Source organism: Schistocerca gregaria, unplaced genomic scaffold (assembly GCF_023897955.1).
Source record: "Schistocerca gregaria isolate iqSchGreg1 unplaced genomic scaffold, iqSchGreg1.2 ptg000286l, whole genome shotgun sequence".
Taxonomy (NCBI): domain Eukaryota; kingdom Metazoa; phylum Arthropoda; class Insecta; order Orthoptera; family Acrididae; genus Schistocerca; species Schistocerca gregaria.
In genome coordinates this window covers 1,221,410-1,246,895 of record NW_026061776.1, presented here as the reverse complement: position 1 = coordinate 1,246,895, position 25,486 = coordinate 1,221,410, and the positions used below count along the sequence as shown (strand labels likewise).

At 39.8% G+C, this 25,486-nt stretch overlaps 1 protein-coding gene across 1 annotated transcript in view; it reads right to left on the bottom strand.

The window, feature by feature from the left end:
• Nucleotides 1-25,486, bottom strand: part of LOC126305238 (annexin-B12-like) — a 271,275-nt gene that overhangs the window by 97,437 nt on the left and 148,352 nt on the right. Inside the window, exons 2-3 of the mRNA XM_049992027.1 lie at nt 17,515-17,628; nt 1,507-1,597 (exon numbers count right to left, since the gene is read on the bottom strand). Of these exons, the coding sequence (XP_049847984.1) occupies nt 1,507-1,597; nt 17,515-17,628 (205 nt within the window). The remainder of the gene's footprint in view (nt 1-1,506; nt 1,598-17,514; nt 17,629-25,486) is intronic.

The window sequence follows — 25,486 nt, the reverse complement described above, 5'->3', positions numbered from 1 at the left end:
AAGTCTCTTGTGGTGGCCATGCAACAAAGTTCTTGCATCATTATGTTGCACTGATGATTGCTTGTGTTCACATAGCAGTAAAAAATATATAAAGCTAATTTTTGATGTATAAATATGCCCTTAGTGTGGAGCACCTTGCAAGAACACTGAATGGTTTATGCTGCAATTTCTAAATTTTATACAATCAGACATTTATTCTGAATTTATAAAACATCAGAACTCAATATATTATCTTAGAATGTATTGTAGAGATATAATCTGAAACTGATTTATAGACAAATTATCATCACATACAATGCACATAAGACATCCTAAACCCTTAATGACTTAAGTGATTCTGTTTCACTTTTTAAAAAATCAAACAGGGTATGAAATTTCAATCTATCCCAGGAGTGTCTGGAAAACATGATGGCCACTCTCGTTGAGCAATGTATTTATGCTGAAGGAAGTAGTGCACAAGACGTGCATGATGGGTGCACGAATTGTCATCCATGAAGATGAATGCCTTGCCAATATGCTCACAGTAAGGTTGCACCTTTGGTCAGAGGATGGCACTCACATATCATACATCCGTTATTGTGCCTTGAATGACCACCAGTGGCGTACATTAGCCCCACATAATTTCTCCACAAAACAACAGGGAACCTCCACCTTGCTGCACTCACTGGACAATGGGTTGCCTCCAAACACGTCTCCAACAATTATCAGGTTGAAGGCATACGCGACACACATTGGTGAAGGGAACGTCCATTCGGCATGTTGCTGGGCCTATCTGTTCTGCACTGCATGGTGTTGTGGTTGCAAAGATTGACCTCATCATTACAACGGGAGTGAAGTTACGCATCATGCAGCCTATTGCACACGATTTGAGTCATAACATGATGTCCTGTGGTTGCACAAAAAGCATTATTCAACATGGTGGTGTAGCTGTCAGGGTTCCTCCGAGCCATAATCCATAGGTAGTGGTCATCCACTGCAGTAGTAGCCCTTGGGTGGCCTAAGCGAGGCATGTCATCAACAGTTCCTGTCTCCCTGATCCCCTCCATGTGCGAAAAAAATCACTTTGGTTCATTCTGAGATGCCTGGAAACTTCCCTTGTTGACAGCCCTTCCTGTCACAAAGTAACAATGTGGATGCAATTGAACTGTGGTATTGACTGTCTAGGCATGCTTGAATGACAGACAACACGAGCCGAGTACCTCTTACTGGTACAATAACTGGAACTGATTGGCTGTCAGACCCCCTCCATCTAATAGGTGCTGCTCATGCATGGTTGTTTACACCTTTGGGTGGGTTTAGTGACATCTGTGAATAGTCAATGGGGCTATGTCTGTGGTACAATATCCGCAGTTAATGTCTATCTTCAGGTGTTCTGGGAACCGGGGTGATACAAAACTTTTTTTTGATGTGTGTATTTTGATATAATATTACTTCTATAGGTCATAAGTTAAATTTCATTTTACAATCTTCAATGGACAATTACTAGAGGAAATGATATATACTTACTCTTGTAGAAAATCTCCTTGATCTTTTGTGTGTTATTATTATTCTGCGCACCCAGAAGTTCTATAAAGGTGGCTATATCTGCAAACTTTTTCTGCAAAAAATACACCATGCCTCTAGAAACAATATATGTAATTTTGGAATAAAATTTTTATTTAATAAGTAAGAGTCATAGATTAAAATGGCCTGGCTGATACTGTTTGAAATCTATCTCATGTTGGCCAAATTGATTTCAGTAAATGTAGGCGAGACCAATATTTAATATAAGTTGACAGGATTCCCATTTTGACCTGCTCATATAATGTAAGGTATAGCATGCTAGTTTGTGAGACAGAAAACTTAGCGAGACCAGGATTGAATCTGTGGGGCACATTAATGGCTATAACTGATGCACCAGCCACCATGAGTGTGATTTTTAGGCAATTTTTCTATGTTTGTTTAAGCAAATGCTGGGCTGGTCCCAACTTTCCACCTCAAAAAGTAAGGTACGCAAACACTTAATATATGATCACACACAGAACAAGGTTTCCACAATTAGCTGGCAGGTGGCACACATGATTTCCCTCCGTTAGGCAACTAACAACTGTGGTGACAGGAAAGAGTCTCTGGCCACAAAGTTAAATAAAATAAATTTGCCAAATTCTTGAGTCCAGTGAATCATTTACTAGACACAATTGATAATAAATAAAAGAAAAAAAAAGGGTTCCCATTTTATTAAGGTTAAAAATGAGAAGTATTCTGATTTTCAAATATTATTGCCAAACATGCTCTATTTCTGAATCATGAATTTCAGGAGTCACTTTAGTACTAACAAAAGTGTGGCTGTCTATAGTCTGAACACTGTGAATTTAGCTTTCATATTTATTCCATTATTTATTCATATGTATTCCATTATTACAACAGACAGGCTCAAATATGCAATATTCTGCCTGATGACCATTATGGAGCTGATTCATGGTGATTACAGTGACAAAAAGAAGACTATAGGGTCTATAACTGACATGGTTTAATAAGTAATTTAAATTAGATCCATACAAATCAGAATCACAGATTCATAAGCTTGTTATCATTCCTATGACAGACATAGCTACAGTAATTTAAAACATATTTTCAATCTGTGTTATGTATAATCAGAAAATTATTTCACTGTATATCAGTAGTACTTTATTCCCTCTGTATATCCTGACTATTATGAAATACACCCCACATACAGAAAAATCCTAAACAACAATTAGTGGTTAATCATATGCAGCAAGTTCTGGAGGAGGAGGAGGAGGAGGAGATTAGTGTTTAACGTCCTGTCGACACCGAGGTCATTAGAGACGGAGCACAAGCTCGGATTAGGGAAGGATGGGTGAGGAAATCGGCTGTGCCCTTTGAAAGGAACCATCCTGGCATTTGCCTGAAATGATCTAGGGAAATCACGGAAAACTTAAATCAGGATGGCCGGACGCGGGATTGAACCGTCGTCCTCCCGAATGCGAGTCCAATGTAGCAAGTTCTGAAACACATTCTCCTTAAAGAACTTTTCCTTTTTATTTTATTCATTTATTATGAAAATAACTTGAGCTGAGAGTGAGCAAGGAAGACTTCCAGTATACTTGTAAAATAATCATAAAAACCTGTAGTAATGTGTTACCACATTGTTCCATTCCACATGCCTCCTTTTTAATAGTGTCTATAAGCTACACTGTTGTCAATGTACTGGAGGAGAAAAGGCCTGATCAGACATTCTGATCAAAATTTTCTCTAATTTCCTTAAAATGCTCGCTACCATATGCATAGTGATGAATGTTTAACCACCAGGCCGTGGCATCAGGTGTAAGTGTCTGCTGTGGCTGGTGGTGGTCTCGCAGCTATCAATGTATTAAATTATTTCAAATAAATCCATAGATGATTTTTCAATTACTTTGAGTTGATTCCTTCTACAATACTTCTTCAATTTCCACTGTGTCAACTATAAAATTGAATGCATGGTTACTGGTCTATACTTAGTTTAAATGGTTACATTTTTAGTCCTCTCTACAGCTACACATGAAAAGTACATAGCACTACATGTATCATACCTTTCGGTTTGGAGAACAGAGAGGAATAGTTTGGGAAAGGAGAAAAAGAAAGGGCCAGCGACTCAGACTCCAAGATGGGAACCCACCAGTTAATTCCAATAGCCAGGATTGTCTCATGTGGGTCTACTTTTATGAGTGTCTATCAGCAGTACTAAAATTCTTGCCTCCTGAAGTTGATAACGGTGCAACAACTATGCCTCCAATTTTTTAGTTCTTTAATGTGATTTTCCATTTTGTACATTTATATTTGTGTCAATTAGATGATGAGCTCTAACCATAACGCCTACTGGAAGAAGTCCTACGAAGCTGTTGCAGTCTGTTGGAAGCAGTCCCATAATGTTGATGCCAACATTCTGTCAATATTTTCCTTTCTCAGTAAGTATATAATGTCTAACATAAAAACTGGTATATTTCTTTGGCAGTTTATTTACGTGGCCAAGGTTAATGAATTGTGGTCCACCTGAGCTACTTGACCTGCAGATAGAGGACTGAAATGAAGATTTTTCAGATCTGGAGCCTTACCTGCAAGAGAACAGGTGATGAAAAACTTTTCATGAGCAGGCTGGGTGCCATTGTTCTTGGTTCCAAACTGTTCAGTTTTCTTTAACTGGTTTAATGTAGAACAATCATATAACACTAGTTAGGGAAAACTAAATGCCAGAAGAGTCATTCAAAGTATCCTAAGGAAATGTAGTTCATGCATAAATAAGGCAGTCTACATAATCCAAAAGTAACTGCTTCTTGGATGTATGAATTTTATCATATAGAATAAACAAGGAGATTAGAGAAGATTCAAGGAAGAACTCATGTTTAATCACCACATGAATGTCACGGGAATGTGTAGTGATGTGTGTACACGCTTTAAAAAGGCTGCATGTGCAGCAGTGCTATGTCGTCTGCAGAGAGTGCCTCAGACTATTTGTGTGTGTGTGTGTGTGTGTGTGTGTGTGTGTGTGTGTGTGTGTGTGTGTGTGTGTGTGTTTAGAGAGGGGAAGGGATGGGAGGGGGAGACAGAGACAGAGACAGAGACAGAGACAGAGACAGAGACAGAGACAGAGACAGAGACAGAGACAGAGAGAGAGAGAGAGAGAGAGAGAGAGAGAGAGAGAGAGAGAGAGAGAGAGAGAATCACTGTCAGAGCTCACCATGGGCCCCAGTCTGTCTAAGGCCAGCTGAGCTGCTCTTGACCTCAGTTCTCTATGTGTATTGCTACTCCACTTTGTATATATAACTGGTTTCTGCTGAGTGTTTCTTAAATACTGAGTTCAAGTTCTTAATGCTTCTATGGAATAAAGTTGTGTTCAGTCTACTGGCCGTGTTGTGCTTATACCTCATTGCAACACAATTACAGATGAGTGTGGTCCTCTTCTCCATGCAAATTTCTACTCTGCTTGGTCCTCTGTTTACTCTCACAGTGGCTGATGATGTTATGGAGGACATTTTATGCTGTTTGGTCAAACACCAAGAATCGTTCACCATGGTGTTGCACCACCAATCATAGGTGCTGTACAGTCAAACTCAGTTCCTTTGAAAGGCCACGGCCGATTTCCTTCCTAATCCTTCCCCAACCTGAGCTTTCCCTCCGTCTCTAATGACCTCATTGTCGATGGGACGTTAAACACTAACCACCACCACCACCACCACCACCACCACCAGCAGGTGCTTCAATCATTGGCTTCTACTTTTCCAGACAGCATGCTCCTCCATCAGTGTTGCCTGCTGATTTTCCCTCTATGACCCCCAAGGTTTATCTGCCTCCCTTTTCTACGTACAATGAGTCTGTTGAGGATTGAGACACATATGACAAATGTCTGCAACAACACTTTCAAGCTTTTGGGATTGGTGACACTATTTTTTCTTCCTTTCATGGTTATCACCAAGAATGTATCAAGTTCTATGTCAACTAACCCCTTTGCAGGGTCCATCTTCCTAAAAATTGACTAAATGTGTGAACTTCTTTCAAAATACTACTGTAAGCATACCCATGTTATTGCATCCTGCATTGAGTTTTACCTCTGTAGGAAGCAACGACATCATTCCTATTGACCATGGATAGTTGAACTCCATGGGTTAAGTGATTATTGTCATTTTGTGTCCAGTGTACGTAAAGAGCTGTATGCTGACCATATGGTGAGAGAAGTGTTTAGCTCTGGATTGTGAGGGTTGAGAGCATGCCCTTCAGCATGAAAATCCATCCCTCTCCAAGGTTTTAGCTATTGCACAGTCGTTTAAGGTGTCATAAGCTGCAGGTAACCAAACTGAATAATGGTGTGAGGTATTAGCAATCCAACCCTCTCCTCCACACCAAGCTTCAGATAGTTCACAGGGAGAAGACATGGTTGCAACACACAGTCACAGCATCAAGATGGCTGGCCTCACTGTCAGTACCAGCGACACCAACAAAGTTTTTAGTTTTATTTTATTTACTTGTCAAGTTCTGTAGGACCAAACTGAGGAGCAAATCTCCAAGGTCATGGAACATGTCAGTACATACAGTACAACATAAACGTAATAATACATAAAAATAAATGTTCATGAACCCTAAAAAAGTCAGTCCATAAGTTTAAGTAACTGCTGTCAGCAATACAATAAAAATCAGCCTAATTTTTCAAGGAACTCCTCGACAGAATAGAAGGAGTGACCCTCAAGGAAACTCTTCAGTTTTGATTTGAAAATGCGTGGATTACTGCTAAGACTTTTGAATTCGAGTGGCAGCTTATTGAAAATGAATGCAGCAGTATACTGCACACCTTTTTGCACAAGAGTTAAGGAAGTCTGATCCAAATGCAGGTTTGATTTCTGCCAAGTATTAACCAAGTGAAAGTTGCTTGTTCTTGGGAATAAACTAATATTGGTAACAAGAAATGACAATAAGGAATATATGTATTGGGACGCTAATGTATAAAATACCTAGAGTAGTGGACAGAGGTTCGTGAACTCACACCACTTATTGCCCAAACCACCCGTTTCTGACACAAAAATATCCTTCTAGAATGGGAAGAGTTACCACAAAAAATAATACCATACAACATAAGTGAATGAAAATAAGCAAAGTAGACTAATTTTCATGTCGAACGATCACTCACTTCTGATATCATTCGAATAGCAAAAATGGTAGTATTAAGTCTTTGAACAAGATCCTGAATGTGGGCTTTCCACCACAGCTTACTATCTATCTGAACACCTCGAAATTTGAACTGTTCAGTTTCACTAATCATATGCAAGTTCTGTGAAATTAAAATGTCAGGTTTTGTTGAATTGTGTTTTAGAAACTGTAAAAACTGAGCCTTACTGTAAGTTAGCATTAGTTTATTTTCTACAAGCCATGAACTGAGGTCATTTACTGCACTATTTGAAACTGAGCCAATGTTGCACACAACATCCTTTACTACCAAGCTAGTGTCATCAGTAAACAGAAATATTTTAGACTTACCCATAATACTAGAGGGCATATCATTTATATAAATAAGGAACACGAGTGGCACAAACACTGATCCCAGGGGCACCCTCCACTTGACAGTACCCCACTCAGACCCCACATCACAGCCATTATCAACATTGTGAATAATGACCTTTTACTGTCTGTTGCTAAAGTAAGAGGAGAACCAATTGTGAGCTACTCACTGCATTCCGTAATGGTCCAACTTCCGGAGCAATATTTTGTGATCAACACAACCAAATTTCTTAGTTAACTCAAAAAATATGTCAAGCGTTCGAAACCTTTTGTTTAACCCATCCAGTACCTCACAGGGAAAAGAGAATATAGCATTTTCAGTTGTTAAATGACTTCTAAAGCCAAACTGTACATTTGATAGCAAATCGTGTGATATAAAATGATCAATTATCCTTACATACATAGCCTCCTTTTCATAACTTTTGCAAACACTGATGGCATAGAGTTTGGTCTAAAATTATCTATGTTATCCCTTTCTCCCTTTTTATAAAGCGGCTTTACTACTGAGTACTTTAAACACTCAGGAAACTGACCATTCCTAAAGGAAAAATTACAAATATGGCTAAATACAGGGCTAACATGTGCAGCGCAGTACTTTAATACTCTGCTAGACACTTCATCATAACCATGAGAGTCCTTAGTCTTCAGTGATTTGATTATTGACTCGATCTCCCTCTTGTCTGTATCACAGAGGAGTATTTCAGACAACAGTCTCGGAAAGCATTTGCCAAGAAAGTTATTTCCTGCAGAAACTAAATTTTTATTTAATTCACCAGCAATGCTCAGAAAATGATTGTTAAATGCTGTACATATATCTGATTTATCAGTAACAGAAATATTTTTACTGCGAACTGACTTTATATCGTCGAGCTTGTGCTGCTGACCAGACACTTCCTTCACAATAGACCATATGATTTTAATTTTATCCTGTGAATTAGCTATTCTATTTGCATACCACATACTCTTTGCCTTCCTGATAACATTTCTAAGCACCTTACAATACTGTTTGTAATGGGCTACTGTAGCTTGATTGTGACATTTTGATATAATTCCCGCTTTGTTCTACATGATATCCTTATCCCACAAGTCAGCCACCCAGGCTGCCCATCACTGCTAGTACCCCGTTTAGAATGTTCTAATGGAAAGCAACTCTCAAAAAGCATGAGAAATGTGTTAAGGAAAGCATTGTATGTATCATCGATGCTATCGGCACTGTAAACATCCGGCCACTCTTGTTCCTTGACAAGGTTTAAAAACTCTCTATTGCTGTTGGATTAACTTTCCTATGTAGTTTGTAATTAAATATGACCTTGGTTTGAGTAAAAAAGCCTTTTAGTGTTAAAATGTGTGCATCATGGTTTGAAAGGCCACTCACACTTTTGCTAACGGAATGCCCATCTAGTAATGAAGAATGAATAAAAATATTGGCTATTGTAAACAGGCCAATAAACAGCAATGTATGCATTCCACACTCCCAGCCTGCCCTTATTGTTTCATTAACCATGAGTGCACAGACTGTTCAAAACTCAGGGCAACCTCTCATAATTGCAATAAAAAGGTCACATTGCTTCTGTTTGTAATGCAAAAATTCAGCACAGTGATCCTGATAGGGACAGGGATTTAAACATTGTATGAGCTATTTCTGTTGCACTAAACAAGCTTTTCTGTAAAGTTCTCCACATGCAACTGGATACAGGAGCTGTGGTAACCACCTTAAACTCACAAACTTATATGGACTTTGACTGCCCTTCACTTCTCCCTGTGTCATGACAATTAGTAAATTACAACAAACAGAGTATTCCTATTCTAGGCCAGTTCTCTGTCCCAGTGACCTACAAGTCAGTAGTCCAGTTCCTTACATTTCTTGTTGTAGGTAACACACATACACAGAGCCCTTTTGGATTAGATGCTTTTAAGTTGTTTGGTTTTGCCACTTTAGATGAAATGAATTTAGTGTCTGAATAAATACCATATGCACAGTTGGATGCATTATGTTCTTAGTTTTCCTCTTTGTTCTCTCCTGGACTGGGATGTGCCAATAATTTTCAAATGCACATTACTATGAAACCCTCTTCTCAGCCTTGCTTTTTCTCGGCCCGTCGGGTTCCAGTGGCACTCAGGGAACAAGTCAAAGATGAATCAGATTGCCTCATGGAATCCAGCATTCAAGTGAATGGTCTACCCCCTTAGTTATAGTAAAGTAACCAATGGCCCAATTACATCTTTGTGGTGGTTTTAAAGTTTCTGTGGATGCACAATCTATAGTGGATAAATACCCCATACCATACCCAGACAAACTCTTTGCAAAGCTAAAAGGTGGTCAAAATTTCTCAAAAATTGACTTGTCGGATGCCTATTTAAAACTCTCTTTGGGTATGGAGTCGCAAAGTATGTTAATTGTCAGTACCCCTTTTGGACTGTACGAATACTTGCAGTTGCACCGAGCGAGGTGGCGCAGTGGTTAGCACACTGGACTCGCATTCGGGAGGACGACGGTTCAATCCTGTCTCCGGCCATCCTGATTTAGGTTTTCCGTGATTTCCCTAAATCGCTTCAGGCAAATGCCGGGATGGTTCCTTTGAAAGGGCACGGCCGATTTCCTTCCCAATCCTTCCCTAACTCGAGCTTGCGCTCCGTCTCTAATGACCTCGTTGTCGACGGGACGTTAAACACTAACCACCACCACCACTTGCAGTTGCCTTTTGGTGTCACCAGTGCTTCCACTATTTTTCAACATTCAGTGTACATTGTATGAATTTCGCCAAAGAACATAGTATAACAAAAGTAAGATAAGGGTGTACACTTTCCTACATAATACAATGGTTCATTGTACCCATCACAATATTTTTGGGCAATACAACTTTGATTACTGTAATAATATAAAAGTAGGAGAAGGATCTTTTACATGAAATACATTACAAGTAAATAATTTATTTAACACTTTTGTTCAGAAAAACTAACATTGATGCTGTGGTAAGCATTTCATTTATGGTACTATTAACATACAGTAAATAAATGTAGTTACTTGCCACAAGGTTGCTGCAGATATTCATTTATACTATAATATCAGTTGGTCATTAAGAATTTAAATATGGCTTCCTTGCATGTAAACAATGTTTTTATTTCTTTTAGCTGAGTTGGAAGTTTGTTGTACAAAATAGTACCGTGAATGTCGGTTTGTTTTGTGTTAAAGCCTTGTTTACTCTCTTTATGTGGATGTCATTGCACATTCTCGTATTGTATCTGAGTTGGTTTTATAATTATCAATGTGCATTTTTATATTAACAATTTGGAACAACTTACAGCATCTGTGCGTGCTTGTGGAACTACTTAGATGACGTTGTATTTTCTGGTACCTCCAATGACGAACTTTTACAAAATCTCTGTGCTCTTTTTTCTGTGCTCCAAGCAGCCAGATTGAAGTGTAATTTAGAAAAATGTCAGTGTTCTCAACCTTTTATCATTTATCTTGTGTTTGAAGTTTCTCATGAGGGTCTCAGACCCCTGCATCAACATGTTTCTGCTATTGTGTTGCTGCCACACCCTATGTCACTCGAAGAACTTCAGATTTTTCTAGGCAAAGTTGCCTACTTCCACAATATTTTTCCTGAGGCAGTGACAATTATCCAGCCATTACATGTGTTGCTGTGCAAATGGACTCCGTTTTGCTGGTTGGTGGCTTGTGAAACTGCATTTTCCACCCGTAAGACCACGTTACAGTCTGCACCCTGCTTAGTGACGTGCCAAGCAAGCTTCCATTTGGTCCTTGCGATGGATGCTTCACAGTACGAATTGGGGGCGGCACTGGTTCATAGATGTCCCAATGGTTCCAAGCAGCATATTGCTTATGCCTCAAAAATGCTGACTCATGCTCAATTTGGATACTCTCAGATAGAAAAGGAAGATTTGGCCATTGTATATGCTGTGAAGAAGTTGCATGTTTTACTCTATGGTACCAAATTCCAACTGGTCACTGATCACAAACCATTGATTTCCTTATTCAGTCCTTCTTCATCATTACCAGATAAAGGGATACATCACATTCAACACTGGGCTCTTTTCCTTTCACACTGTGACTATGAGATTCATTTCTGCCCTATTAATTAGCACGCAAATTCTGATGCTTTGTCCCACCTGCCAGTCAGGCTGGACCCAAGATATGATCAGGAGGAATTACTTTGTTTTCATATTGATGTTGCTGCAAAGCAGGTGGTTGATGGTTTTCACCACCCTGTAACTAGCACTCTGATTGTGAAGGCGTATCTTCATTACCTGTTCTGTAGAAGATCATAACATTTGTGCAACATGGTTGGTCAGATTCATCACCTTCTCATGTGTCCGATCCCCTCCATATTTATTGCATCTTTTGACATCAATTCTATGATGTGGTTGGTGTTCTGCTTTTAGACATGAATCATGCAGCTTATCTATTAGTGAGCCTCTCAGTGCTTCATTTGGAGGTTCTCTGTTTATGTAGATCATTGAGGTGTATCATGCACAAAACTGTTGGCCGGTCAACATGTGTTTTGGCCTGCCTTTGATGGTGACATTACCCACCTGGTTCACTCCTGTTCACAGTGTGCGATACAACAAGCAGCTTCCCAGGCCTCATTGTCTCCTTGGCCGATGCTGTCACATGTGTGGGACCATATACGTGTGGATTATGTTGGCCCATTTCCCAACACTTGTTGGCTGTTGGCCATTGATGCATATTCTTGTTTTCCATACGCTGTTCATTATGTATCCATATCTGCAACCGCTGCCATCACAGCCTTGTCCAAAATTTTTTCACTTGAAGGCTTGCCCATGATGTTAGTGTCTGAAAATGGTCCACAATTTTCATTGCAAGAGTTTGCAGCATTTTGTGATAACTGTGGTATCTGCCACATCCTCCCCCACCCTCCCCTGCTGTTCCATTAACAATCTAACAGCAAGGTTGAACACCTCGTGCAAATGTTCAAAACTCAGATGAAAAAATATATTGCCAGCTCTGTGTCCAATGATGCCCTAGGCTGCTTTCTCCCCTCATACCATTTCATGCCGTTTGGCGAGAAGAGACCGGCAGAGCTACTCCGTGGATGCCAGCTGAGGACACTGCTACATCTCCTGTGTCTCCACCTAGATATCAACCAATGCAGCCACCATGCCCCTTCTTGCTGGGTGTGGCTTTCTGAGTATGTGGTTTTGGATGTCGCTCTAAATGGATTCCAGCTGTCATTGACAGATGCTGGGGACAACAGGGGACAACCTGTGTCTGAGGCACCATTATCAGCTTTGCCTTTGCGTGCATGCCCAGGTGCCCACTGATATTACATAATTGCCTCTGTGTCCATCCACATTGGGCGTCATATCACTTGCTGCTGCCAATTCTCCACTACCACGTGGGGGAGGGCATCCATCCTCAGTGGCTGAAGCAGCAGTTCCTCTATTGCTTCTGGCACCATCATCAGGGATTCTGTCATCCATTCCTGGTATCAGTATTATTAGTACCATCACCAGAGCTGATGCCTGAGGTTGGCATGGAAACAGCCCCTGCACCTGTGTTACCATATGGTATGACATGGGAAGGTGGATACACAATGTGTTCATGTCCAAACCACTTCAGACTGTATGCTCCCATTGCAGCCCACTACCTTGGATGGAGCCCAGAGGATGAAGAGAAGAACATGGATGTCTCAAGAATTCATGATCTGCCTAAGAGAAGAGGAATGCAGTGACACATGTGCATATTTTAAAAAGGTCACACATGCCTCAGTGCTATGTTGCCCACAATTGGTTCCTGCTGACTGTTACTTAAGTACTGCATTCAAGTTATTACGCTTCCACGGAATAAAAAGTTGTGTTCAGTCTGCTGGTCATGTTGCACTTATTCCTAATCACAATACATACTCAGCCAACTCCAGTGGCATATGCTACAAGAAAAGCTCATTGCTCATAATGGAGTTTACTGTGGAAATTCTGAAAGCATGTGTTACAAGAAGAATCAGGAAACACATTACTTTCTCCCACATATATCTCGTGAAGTAACATAGATTTATATATACACAGTCCAGTCACATTAATTAGACCACCTGTCAAAAGCTTCAATAACCATCTTTTACAGTGCAGACAAGCAGCAAGGTTGAGTATCCATGGCACAAACACCTTGATTGAGGTGGTGTCACAGGTTTTCAACAGAGTTTAAATCCAGGGAGTCTGGTGGCCAGGGGAATATGCTAAACCCCATCACTGTGCTCTTCGAACTATACACATAAACTGCAAACTGCATGATACATTGCTTTTTCCTGCTGGTAGATGCCATAATGCTGAGAACAAAACAAACTGCATGCAAGTTAGTTAGTTACACAGTTACATGTTCCATGTTCCATGGGTGATTTTGTATCATAGATCATAATGATGTAGAACAAGTAATGTTGGAGTGGACATTGTCTCCAAGGATAAATGCATACTCGAGTTAATCCATTGTTTCCTACAGAATGATGAGATCATGGAGGGAATACCACGAAAATGTTCGCCATACCATAATGCTTCCTTCTCTGGCCTGAACCCTTTCGACAATTGTTGCACGGCTGTACACACAAATGGCCGCCCGTCTGATAGAACATAAAACACGATTCGTCTGAAAAGGACATGCGCTGCCACTCAGTGGATGCCCAGTTGTGGTACTGGGACGTAAATTTCAGCGTTCTTGATGAGGATCAGCAGTCAGCATGGGTGCATGAACCAGGCACTTGCTGTGAAGGTCCATATACAGCAATGTTCACTGAACAGTCATTAAGGAGACACTGTTGACAGCCCTTGGCTCCTCTGTCCTGTTGGTTGCTCAGCAATTGGAACTCTGTTCACCTGTACATATCTCTGCAGTCACCATGCACCTCTGTCATCTACAGCTTGTGGTGCGCCACAGTTGCCTCGGCACCAGTTTTGGATAATGTCATTTTGCCATGCGTGGTATACTTTAACCATGGTGGCACACAAAAAACTTAGCCATTTCATAAATTCTTGCATCCTTGGTGCAAAAGCCAATGATCATGCCCTTTTAAACATCATATAAATCACTCCGTTTCCACCTTGAGACAATGAATGCACTGTTTTCTGTGTCCCCCCCTCCCCCAAGCTTTATATACCCACCACTTATAGTGCTGCCACCTGCTGTCTGTGAGTGGTTATTGCATATTGATGTTGAACGTAGGTGGTGGAGACATTAACATGACTGGACCATATATGTTTCTCTACTGGTGACTCTGTGGTGTGCTAGCCAATATGTGGGTGATTGAAGAACTATTGTAAACCAAGTCACTAGCATGGAAAGTATTGAGCCTTGCTACAAGCTACATGCAAAGTGCCTTTTTTGTGAACCTATGTATTAATTGCTGTGGATTTTGGATCTGTGGGTGCACTTAAACACCAGTAATAGTTAAAAGGAAGGAAGATTGGAGTTTAACATCTCATTGACAGCAAGATCCTTATAGATGGATTAATAATAGCAAAAACAATTTAACTTATCAACATTCAGCAGAAGAGAGGATTATAATCTCTGGGAAATCACCCCATTTATGTTTTCTGTGGTTTTCAGATAACTACATGCAAAAGCAACTATGGTTCCTTCAACAGAGCCACATATCGTTCATTCCCTTGTCTTATGCAGGGGTGCTTAATCCCTATCTTTGATGATGTTACTGGGATGTGAAATGCTTCTCAGCAATTAAATTTTCCCAAACAGATGTCTTAAATGAATATTTCTTTTCCTCTTTAATATGACATTCATACAATTAAGAAAGTATTCAGAGTATATGTGAAAATGCTTGGTTTGATTCTTAACAACACATATAAAGAGAATAAAGATGGTGCTATAGTACTACTTGCAGACTGTACATTACAATATATCCAAAAGGTTGTGGAAGCAGTAGTAAAATATTATCTTCAGGATATAAAGTTGATGCCCAACATTTAAAAAGAAAAGTGTAACATAGAAAAAGAAAAACTGAATCGCTCAAAAACTTAATGAACGAAGTAAGACTGGAAACATATGAGCTTCAAACTACACTGCATTCTTACACCATAATTCTCAGACTTTATAGCAGCCCTTCATTTAATGTTTTCAGTATTCTAGATTATCTTGATTCTTCCCTTGTATTATTATTATTATTATTATTATTATTATTATTATTATTTTGCTTCCTTCTTTGTGTGCTTTCATGAGAGTCATCTGTTCTTATCTTCTGCCCTTTTCTTATGTTATTTTGAACCTTGTTACACTTATCATTTCTGTCCTGTTTTTTAGAGAGCCTTTAATTGTTACTATTGTTCTCTGAAGAAGGCCTTATTCTTTCCTTAAGTGAGACATTAGAGATTTTGACCATCTGGAACTCTTGTCTTGCTATTTTCTTGGTACTGAAAACAGTTGATATATTGACATGTGGAAAAATCGGGTCTACTGCCAGATGTTTGTGTTGCTCTGGCACAATATTTTGGCCACGTAACTCGTTGCCATCTTCAGGTGCTACCTGAGACTGCCGTGTTGGAGGATCTTGTCCAGTATTTATGCCCAGAGGGCACTGGGTGCTCTCTTTGCCGTCTGCAATCGCCTGGCGCTGATTGTAATGTGTTGTTTCTTCCCCGGTGTTCTCTCGGATGTCTGCGCCCGACTTGGGTGCCATCTGTGGCAGCTCACTACGGCCTGTTCTGTGTCGGGTGTTCCGTTTGCGGCCCGCACTTGCCATGTGATGCTCCTGAGGTTTTTACACCCTCTGGTGCTCCCACGGACATCCGCACCTGGCTCGTCCACCATTTGTGGTCGTGGCAGTTGTCTGGGGCTGCACCCGCATGTGGCATTCCATTCATTGTCTGCGTCTGCTTGGCGCTGCTCCCAAGGTGTTGGCACTTCCCTGGTGTTCCAACAGACGTCCGCGCCCGCCTAGTCCACCATCTGCAGTTTTGGCAGCTGTAGGAGGCCTGTCTTGCGTCGGGGGCTCTGTTCGCGGTCCGCACCCGCCTGGCGCTGCTTGTAAGGTGTTGTTTCTTCCCCAGTGCTCCCTCAGACATCCGCGCTCAACAAAATGAACCACAAACTCCTCAAGAAGTAGTAAAACTGCAGGAGTAGCGCCAGGTGGGTGCAGACCACGAACGCAACTCCCGACGCAGGACAGGCCTCTGACAGCCGCCACAACCACACATGATGGACGAGCCGAGCATGGACGACCGTCGGAGCACCAGGGAAGTGCCAACACAGCAGGATCAGTGCCAGGCAGGCGCGGACCGCGAATGGAGCGCCCAACAAAGGACAGGCCTCAGAGAGCTGCCACAGATGGAGACCAAGTCGGGCGCGGATGTCTGAGGGAGCACTGGGGATGAAAAAACACCTTACGAGCAGCGCCAGGCGGGTGCGGACCGCGAACAGAGCCCCCGAAGCAAGACGGGCCTCAGACAGCTTCCAAAACTGCAGATGGTGGACTAGGCGGGCACGGACGTCTGTCGGAACACCAGGGAAGTGCCAACACCTTAGGAGTAGCGCCAAGCAGACACAGACAATGAATGGAATGCCACATGTGGGTGCAGCCCCAGACAACTGCCACGACCACAAATGGTGGACGAGCCGGGCGCAGATGTCCGTGGGAGCACCAGAGGGGGTAAAAACCTCAGGAGCATCACATGGCAGGCGCGGACCGCAAACGGAACACCCGACACAGAACAGGCTATAGTGAGCTGCCACAGATGGCACCCAAGTCGGGCGCAGACATCCGAGGGAACACCGGGGAAGAGACAAGACATTACAATCAGCACCAGGCGAATGCGGACGGCAAAGAGAGCACCCAGTGCCCTCTGGGCATAAATACTGGACAAGATCCTCCAACACGGCAGTCTCAGGTAGCACCTGAAGATGGCAACGAGTTACGTGGCCAAAATATTGTGCCAGAGCAACACAAACATCTGGCAGTAGACCCGATTTTTCCACATGTCAAGATCTCCCGGGAAAGCCTGAAGAGTTACAGTTTATATATTGTTTACCGTTATCCTGTTTTCTGATTAATTCTTTTCTAGTCACTTGTTCCCTCTGCTGCTTTGCAACACAGTTTTGTTGTGGTATTCTTTCCTCCTAACTGGTAACAAGGAAATATTTGATTAGAAAAATCATGTTTCGTTGTTTACTTTGAATGGTCACTTCTGTATATGCTCCTCATTCCATGTGTCTCATTTTGTGTTGATTTAATTAACTATTTTGTTTCTAATTCGTAAAAGCTTTTTACTTAATTATTAAGAAGGCATGTGAAGTAGTAGGTTTTTGATAACTATGTTTAATATTTCAGTTGTAATGCTATAATTTAAGGTACATATTATAATGATTTTTCATTCAGCCACATTTATAAATCCAAATTAGCATCTCTTTAAACTCTTAGCTGCCACAGTAATATTTTACAGAAGACAATAACATGATAAAATTAAATTATTATTCAAACTATGGAATGGTGGTAGATACTCAGTCTTTCATACCTTCATTTCACAGTGAATTTTCCTTGCAATCAATTCCCTTTTGTCCTGAAGAAGCATAAGTGCTGCATCACACACATAGCCACCTAGTTGCTTATTCACATCTGTTTGCAGATGCTGAAAAGCCAATACAGTAGTTGGGATATTGCATCAAGAATTGAGGTACAGTTGAGAGACAGCAATAGACAAATGTTTTCATTTTCCTTGCAATAAATATACATATTTCAGCAAGCAAACACAGAGAGAAGCTCTCAGGAATACTAAATATATTATAAGAAGGACATAATTAGCTGAGGGTTTGCAAAATTTCAGTTTGGTAAGGAAACAAAAGCACTGAACCCGTTAACTAATTTATTTGTGAAAAATTCTTCACTTCTTGGATATGAATGAAAGAAAATTTATTGGTTATAAAATTATGGAGTTATTTTAGAGAAGTGTTATGAAAGATACCTAAAACATGCAATTGGTAATATTTCAGTGGCTCATAATACTGACCTGCTTTTATGATGGTGTTAAAACATGTGTATTAGATATAAAACCCATAATAAATTGTTTCTATGATTAAAATGGTGAAATAAGAACAGTAAAACATCATTTTCAATTAGATTCATTTAATAAAAGAGGTGGTTTTCAGGCACTGTTGACGAGAAAAATGATATACCTTTTTAAAGATATGCTTATAGTACTTTGAGTGCAGTTTTCCATTGAGGCATGTTAAAGCAGTAGTGGGAAGATACGAGGTGTCCTGTTGGTGCCATGGACAGACATCAGTTTCAAAGATGCAAAAAGCAAAGTGATTTTTAAAAAATAATATCATCATAATATCACGGTCAGATGCAGGGGACTGCACTGACTTGAAAGTTTCTTCCTCCACTGGTCCTATTTTTTCTGGCACCAGTCCTCATTTATGCCAATCTGCAGAGTCCACATATCCATCTTCATCTTGATCTGCCTCATGGCCTTTCTCCATCAGGAACAAAATGTATCAGTTTTACTGGCCAGCAGCTGGCATATATTTGAATGACATGACATGTCATGTTTGTTTTTCATGGAACCTACAATATTTGGGTTCTTGTACATTTTATCAAATTTACAAATATGTGAAATCGACATTTTTCAGTGTTTGTGGTTTGACTGTAGTACAATTACTCATTTTGATCTGTCTTTTGCATGATGCATCCTCTGTTAAAATCACTTTCAAATATGTGAATTCCCTTACTTTCCATTGGATTGTTATTCCACTGTCAGTGGCTGGAGTTGATTTTTGTCTTTGCTTATTTCTGCTGATGTCATACTATCACTGAAACCAGTAAATTGTGTGGTTTATTTGAAGTGTCCGAAAAAGAAATAAAAGCCATTGCTGACATTATGGGACTCATCTGGAGCTATTGTCACCATCAGCTAATAACCCAGGCTGCACCAAACATGGGATGAGTTAGTCGACATTCATAAGCAGCTGCAAATCACCTTCATTACTGTCAAATGACTGGAAGCTGTTGTGAACCGGTGTGCTGAGAGAGCTCTCGGGAGTCATGTACCAGATTTACCAAAGGTGTCTCAAGTACTGTCCTATCCTGTGGAACCTGTCTCCTCTGCAGGAAGTAAAGGATCTACTACTATTTGTCCACTTGCCTGCAAGTGGCATGTCAGTGGTTCCTCTGTACAGCACAGACAGGAAGCAGGGAGGGCTCAGGGTGCATGTCTAATGAACAGATGCAAGATGCTGTCTTCCACTGAAACTGAAACTGAGGCAGAGGCATTTGTTTCACCTGTTGGGCAATCTGCTTTGTCCTTTGTTAAGACAAAGCAAGTGCTAAGGGGTAGGGCTCATTAATCGCAACAGTATCCCTTAGGGAAATGGCAGAAAGGGACAGGAAGGAACACCAGGTGCATTCAGTGAGTCCATCTGAGGGCCTCATACTGACAGAAAATCAGATGTGTATTACACTGTATGCTGTCTCAAGACCTTAGGGAAAAATGGAAAAGGTGATATGAGTTTGTAATTGGAGGTTTCATAAATGGGCACATCTGCTACATGTTCTATGACTGCATCTATACTACACAAACCAATGTGAAGTACATGGCAGAGGGTATGTCCCATTACATCAGTTACTAGGGTTTCTTCCCTGTTCCATTCACATATGGTGCACAGGTAGAATGATTTGACTTCATAGGCTTTCTCAGTGTAATAAGTCTTGAAAGTTTCTTTAGGTTTGCTGCCGCATCCTAAAATCAATTTGATATTTCGGCAATCCAACTGTTTAACATCCTCAGGAGACTGCTGCTTCTGCTGATGAGACCCACTGAGAACTGACGCCAGGCTGCAAATTGACATCCTATATAGGCCTCTGTACTGTACACAGTGCATGTGTGCAGACCACATTTGCTGCCCTCCAAGACTGGGAAGGTGGCGGCAGTGATAGAATACACTCGAGGATGATTTTTGAACAATCGGACTAGGCGCACCAAAGAATGTTCTGTTTTGATGCTGTTCCATGTCCTGATAATAGGAAACCCATTGTCTCTATTAATTAAATTATCTGCCAACCTAATTTCAATTGCCTCTTTGTAGTTGTTGTTCCAAAAACTGGAAGTGTTGACAACTGCCTCAGTTTCATCAAATTTCATAACGTGTCCCTCATTTAAGCAGTGTTCTGCTACTGCCAATTTTTCCGGCTGTTGTAGCCTCATATGATGCCCATATAGGATGTTGATTTGCTGCCTGGCATCAGTTCTCAGCAGGATTCATCAGCAGAAGCAGCCTTCTCCTGAGGATGGCAAACAGCTGGATTGCTGAAATATCAAATCAAATTGATTTTAGGATCCGGTAGCAAACCCGAAGAGACTTTCAAGACTTATTATGCCAGGAAAGCCTACAAAGTCAAATCACTCTTCCTGTGCACCAGACACTTGTTGTCTTATATAGGCATTGCCAACCACAGTGCCTGCTGTATTCTGCCTGTTTACATATCTCTGTATTTGAATACACATGCCTATATCAGTGGCTCCAGTGTAGTATGTTAAATACTTTCATACCCCTGTGGATAATAAATTACAACTGAATTAAAACATTAATAAACTTATCAAAAAAATTTATTATTATCTGATTTGTATGTAAAAGTCTGTGTTCTGTGTTGAACTCTTGACAAAAGACTAGCATATTATGTATATTCCAGTCCCTGCTGCCTATTTGCATAATCACCTGTGTATTTTGTACAAGGGAGGGTCGAAAAGTTTCTAGCCTAACAAATAAAGAATGACAGGAATTTCATAATACCAGTTTGTTTTCCATTAGAACATCCATGTACTCTAATACACTTGTGGGCATGCTCAGACCATGCTGCAAACCATTCACATAAAAGGTCTTCAATTTTGAGTCCAACCAAGCGTTCACAGCATCAGTCACTGCACCATCATTGTCAAATTGTCGTCCTTTGATCTCCTTTTTTAGGTTTAGCAGAATAAAAAAAGTCTGATGGTTCCAAATATGGAGAATAAAGCAGATGACATAGCAATTCAAACCCATAGTCACGCAGAGTTTCCTGTGTTGTGGGGGCTTTGTGTGCAGGTGCATTGTACTGATGCAAAAGAACTCCACATGCCAATTTTCTGTACCTTTTTTTATCTCTTCTCTGAAACAGCATAGGAGGGTGCAATGATATGATGCATTGATAGTTATGCCCTTTTGCAAGTAATGCACTGTAATTACCCCTTCTGCATCGCAGAAGACTGATGCCATCACCTTGCTGGCTGATTTTTGCACCAGAAATTTTTTGGGGTAGGGGATCAAGAATGTTTCCATTGCTGTGACAGTTATTTTGTCTGAGGATCAAAGTGATGAAACCACATTTCGTCCATTGTCACATACGTTGCAAGAAAGCTGTCTTCATTTGTTTCAAATTGGTGGACAATTTCTTCACAACACTGCACACGCACCTGTCTCTGGTCTGCATTCAAGTCTTTCGGGACCAACCAAGATGAAACTTTTGGCATTCCCAAAATATCCACAACACTGTCATGATCACACCCATAGTAGATCACAAATGTAGTTTCAATGTGCTGCAATGTTGTTCAACAATCCTACAAAATTGTATCGTGAATTGCAGTCACTGTTTCATCAGTGGCAACAGTGCCAGGCCTTCCCCTCCTTGGCACATTTTCCACATTTGTTCTTCCATGTTTGAAAATTGACACCCAGTTCTTCACTGTTGCATTAGATGGAGCACTGTCGTTCAGTGTATTCTGCATGTCATTTGCAATTTCCTTGGGCATCATTCCCTTCAAATGAAGATATTCTGTCACAGCACAGTTCTTGATTCTCTTGATATTCACCATTTTGCTTACACTGCTGTATACAATGCATCCTAGCAGCAAAACTAACGAAGCTAGAGCTGCATAATTTGACTTGCATGCACAAAAAGGGTCACAATAAAAGTAGCTGGTGTTGTTTTTACAAAGTTTTTCGACTGCTCCTCGTATTTAATTTTACATATGGAGGTAATGTCAAAATATATGTGGTAAGTGCAACAAAAAATATATTTTTTTTAAAAATGGGCAATGTAAAATCAATCATCATAATGCAGAGACCTCTTCCAGGGCTTTTGGAAGCCCTATGCTTACATTCCAGTCCATTTACTCCTGGCAAACCAGTTTTAAGAGCTCCATGATATACATGACCGTAACCCAAGAAACAAAATTAATTTTTATTTGTAATATGCACCCCCATGTAGGGTCTAAAGGGAAAGTTCAAATTATGGTTCAAACATTTTTAACATATTACCCACACAAATAAGGGAGGTGGAGAGTATCTTCTGAAATTTGAAAACAAGTTAGAGTGTTAAGCTACCCACCCTGTTTTTGAGATTGGTATTTACATGGACCTTTGCTCCTCACAGAAAAAAATTGCACCAAATGAGCCATCCAGGTACAGTTCATAACCTGACCATAAGCTTCAATCTATAAGTTGCTCACTCTCCTTGTTCAAATTCCACAGTGTCCTCCTACATATCTTGCTAGACTAGCACCAGTAGGAGAAAAGTATATAGCAGAAAATGGCAAGATATATAAACAGTGGAGAAAGGTAGAACTAGGTCATTATTTTAATGTATAGAGAAATTTCATAGAAGAGTACAATTTGCTACGGAGTGCAAGACTGATTCAGTAAATGAAAAGAATACTGTAATATCATCTTGTGCTACCTAAATGTTAGAATTACTTGTTTGAAAACCTGTAGTGATAATATTCATCACAAACAAATTTTAATCATACAGTATACATTAACTGTTATGAGTAAGTGGCAAGTATATTGGAGTAGATGAACAGCAACTTGAAATGCAACAGCTAGGACTTTTCCACTTCCTTAATGGGTGTTAGCAACAGATTCTCTCTCACATTAATTAATAGAAAAGCTAATGACATGTGAACAGCATTCCTGAGCATAGTCAAATATGTGAAATATAAATAATACTACACTTCGGGAACTGTTATGAGGAAATAAACCTGAACAATGTATTTCTTATGCCCCAAGTAGACACTGTAATTTTTAAAAGACTATTATGACTGAAAGGAAGTTCATTTTTATTAAAGCTAGGAAACATGCTAGGAAGAAATTATATTCAATATTTTATGATTAATCCACATAAAATGTAATATGTATTGCTATACTGTATTTTACAGACTATAAGACATACTTTTTTCCTTGAAAAATTGCCTCCAAAATTTAAGTATTTCTAATACTCAAAGTCAATATAGAAATGTCAAGGGTTTGATTTAAAGTTCCCACCAGTCTTAAAAATGGCCATATATTCAATGTTGTTGGAAACCTATCTCTAAACACTGTCTCCCTTTCACCCCATCATCACAAACCCAGAACACTGTCTAGTCTGTGATGTGTCATCATTGTCTATGTTGCCAGCGAACTTGAACTGAAAGTGATTTGTGTTATTGATAACAGTACAATAATTTTGTTAGGAGCTAGTTTCATTATGGAAAAAAGAGGTATTCATATGATGTGGGCTATAAAATGAATATAATGGCATATGCAGAAGAACATGGAACAGAGCAGCTGAGTGGCATTCTGGCCCTCCACCAACAGAAAAAAAACATTAGTAATTGGCAGGCTAGTAAAGAAAAACTAAAAAAATGTAGAAAAACTAAATACACAAATAGAGGATTGAAGGCAAAATGGCTAAAATTATAAGATGATATACTGAAATGGATTCAAGGACATCATCAAAATGGCATTGGAATTAATACAAAAATGATTCAAATACATGCTCATAAAGTAGTATTACACTGGAACGTAACAGACTTTAAGAGTGCATTTGGCTGGTGCTACAGGTTTATGAAGTGTCATGGACTTAGCATGTGAACCAAAACCAAAATATCTCAGAAAATGCCACAAGAGTATGAAGAGATAAAATTATCTTAGCATCACTTTATTATTCAACATCGAATGACAATCAGTATGGAACTAAGGCAAATATGGACAAAAAATCTCTGACATTTGATGTTCCAAGAAACAGAACTGTTGCCATGAAAGATACTAAAATTATAACTATAAAAACAAGTGGACATGAAAAATGCACTACACTGTTGTCCTTTGATGTTGTATTGGCGGTACTAAACTTAATCCAGTGATCATTTGCAAGCACAAAACAGTGCCAAAACCTTCTAAAATATCCTCAGGTGTTGTTGTTAATGTCATGTACATGAACAACAAGGATGGATGGACAACGCTGCTATGAAATTATGGATTGATGGAGTGCGGGGGAGAAGGAAAGGTGATTTATTGAGAAAGACTTTTTTTCTTGTGCTAGATCACTTTAGCAATAGTTTGAAAAATTCTGTGAAAGAGAAACTGAGAGAGGGAAACACAGAGCTTGCTGCTATTCCAAGAAGATATACTTCACAACTGAAACCTCTTGATATCTCAGTAAACAAACCATTTAAAGTGTATATGAGAGAGCAATGGAATAAATGGATGGTGGATAAAACCTAACATGAATTCATGCTGAAGGCAGCTTTAAAATTACATATAATCAAACAAGTATGTCAGTGGATAAAACAATCATGGACTAGAGTGACAGATGACATTATTGCTAAATCTTTCAAGAAGTGTGGCATAAGTAACACTCTTGATGGCAGTGAAGACCGTCTAATGTATGAAGAGGAATCAGAAGCAGAAGAAGAAGAAGAAGAAAAAGAAGAAAGTTCAGATGATGATCTGCAGAGATTTTAAAAGTCAGTTCTATTTTATAACTAAGAATTTTTGTCTGGCTTTGCAATCTAATGACAAAAATGTCATTAAAAAACTGCTTAAAAATTAAGGTGCATCTTATAGTCCATAGCATCTTATAGTCTTAAAGACACACACTGTGCCAACTTTGTTCAGTTGTGCCACAGTTTGTTTTATTGCTTGAATGACTTCAATACAAAAAAATAAACAACACTGAACCTCAAAATCACATGTGACATGAATTAATGTGGTTATTACTACCTACTTGGTCAGTATTTGTTATACCAGGACTCCAGTTTATTTCACAAATAAACTCTATGAAGCAGATAACACTAGTTAAGTATTTGAAATAGGAAACATTACAAACTGTGAACTAGAATTAGAAAAAGCAGCAGATTCACTGCCCCCCCCCCACCTTGGAATGTCTGTTTCTTTTGTTAAATAGTTCAGGCACTAATTTGCATACCAATTATGAATTATGTGTTTACAGACTATGGCAAGTGCCATTTAGAAATAACATAAGTGATAATTGTTTTATAATAATACTTACTAATGTACACTACAGAATATGATTCTCCTAACATGTCTGTATAGCAGTATATATTTTGACTTTGTCAGTATCTCTGAGGATTCTGCCTCACAATGAGATGGGCAGAACTTAGTGTACAAGTGGGCGTATGAATGACTGAACTTCCCTATGTTCATAAAAAAAACGTTTCACCAGTACAGAAATTTTTA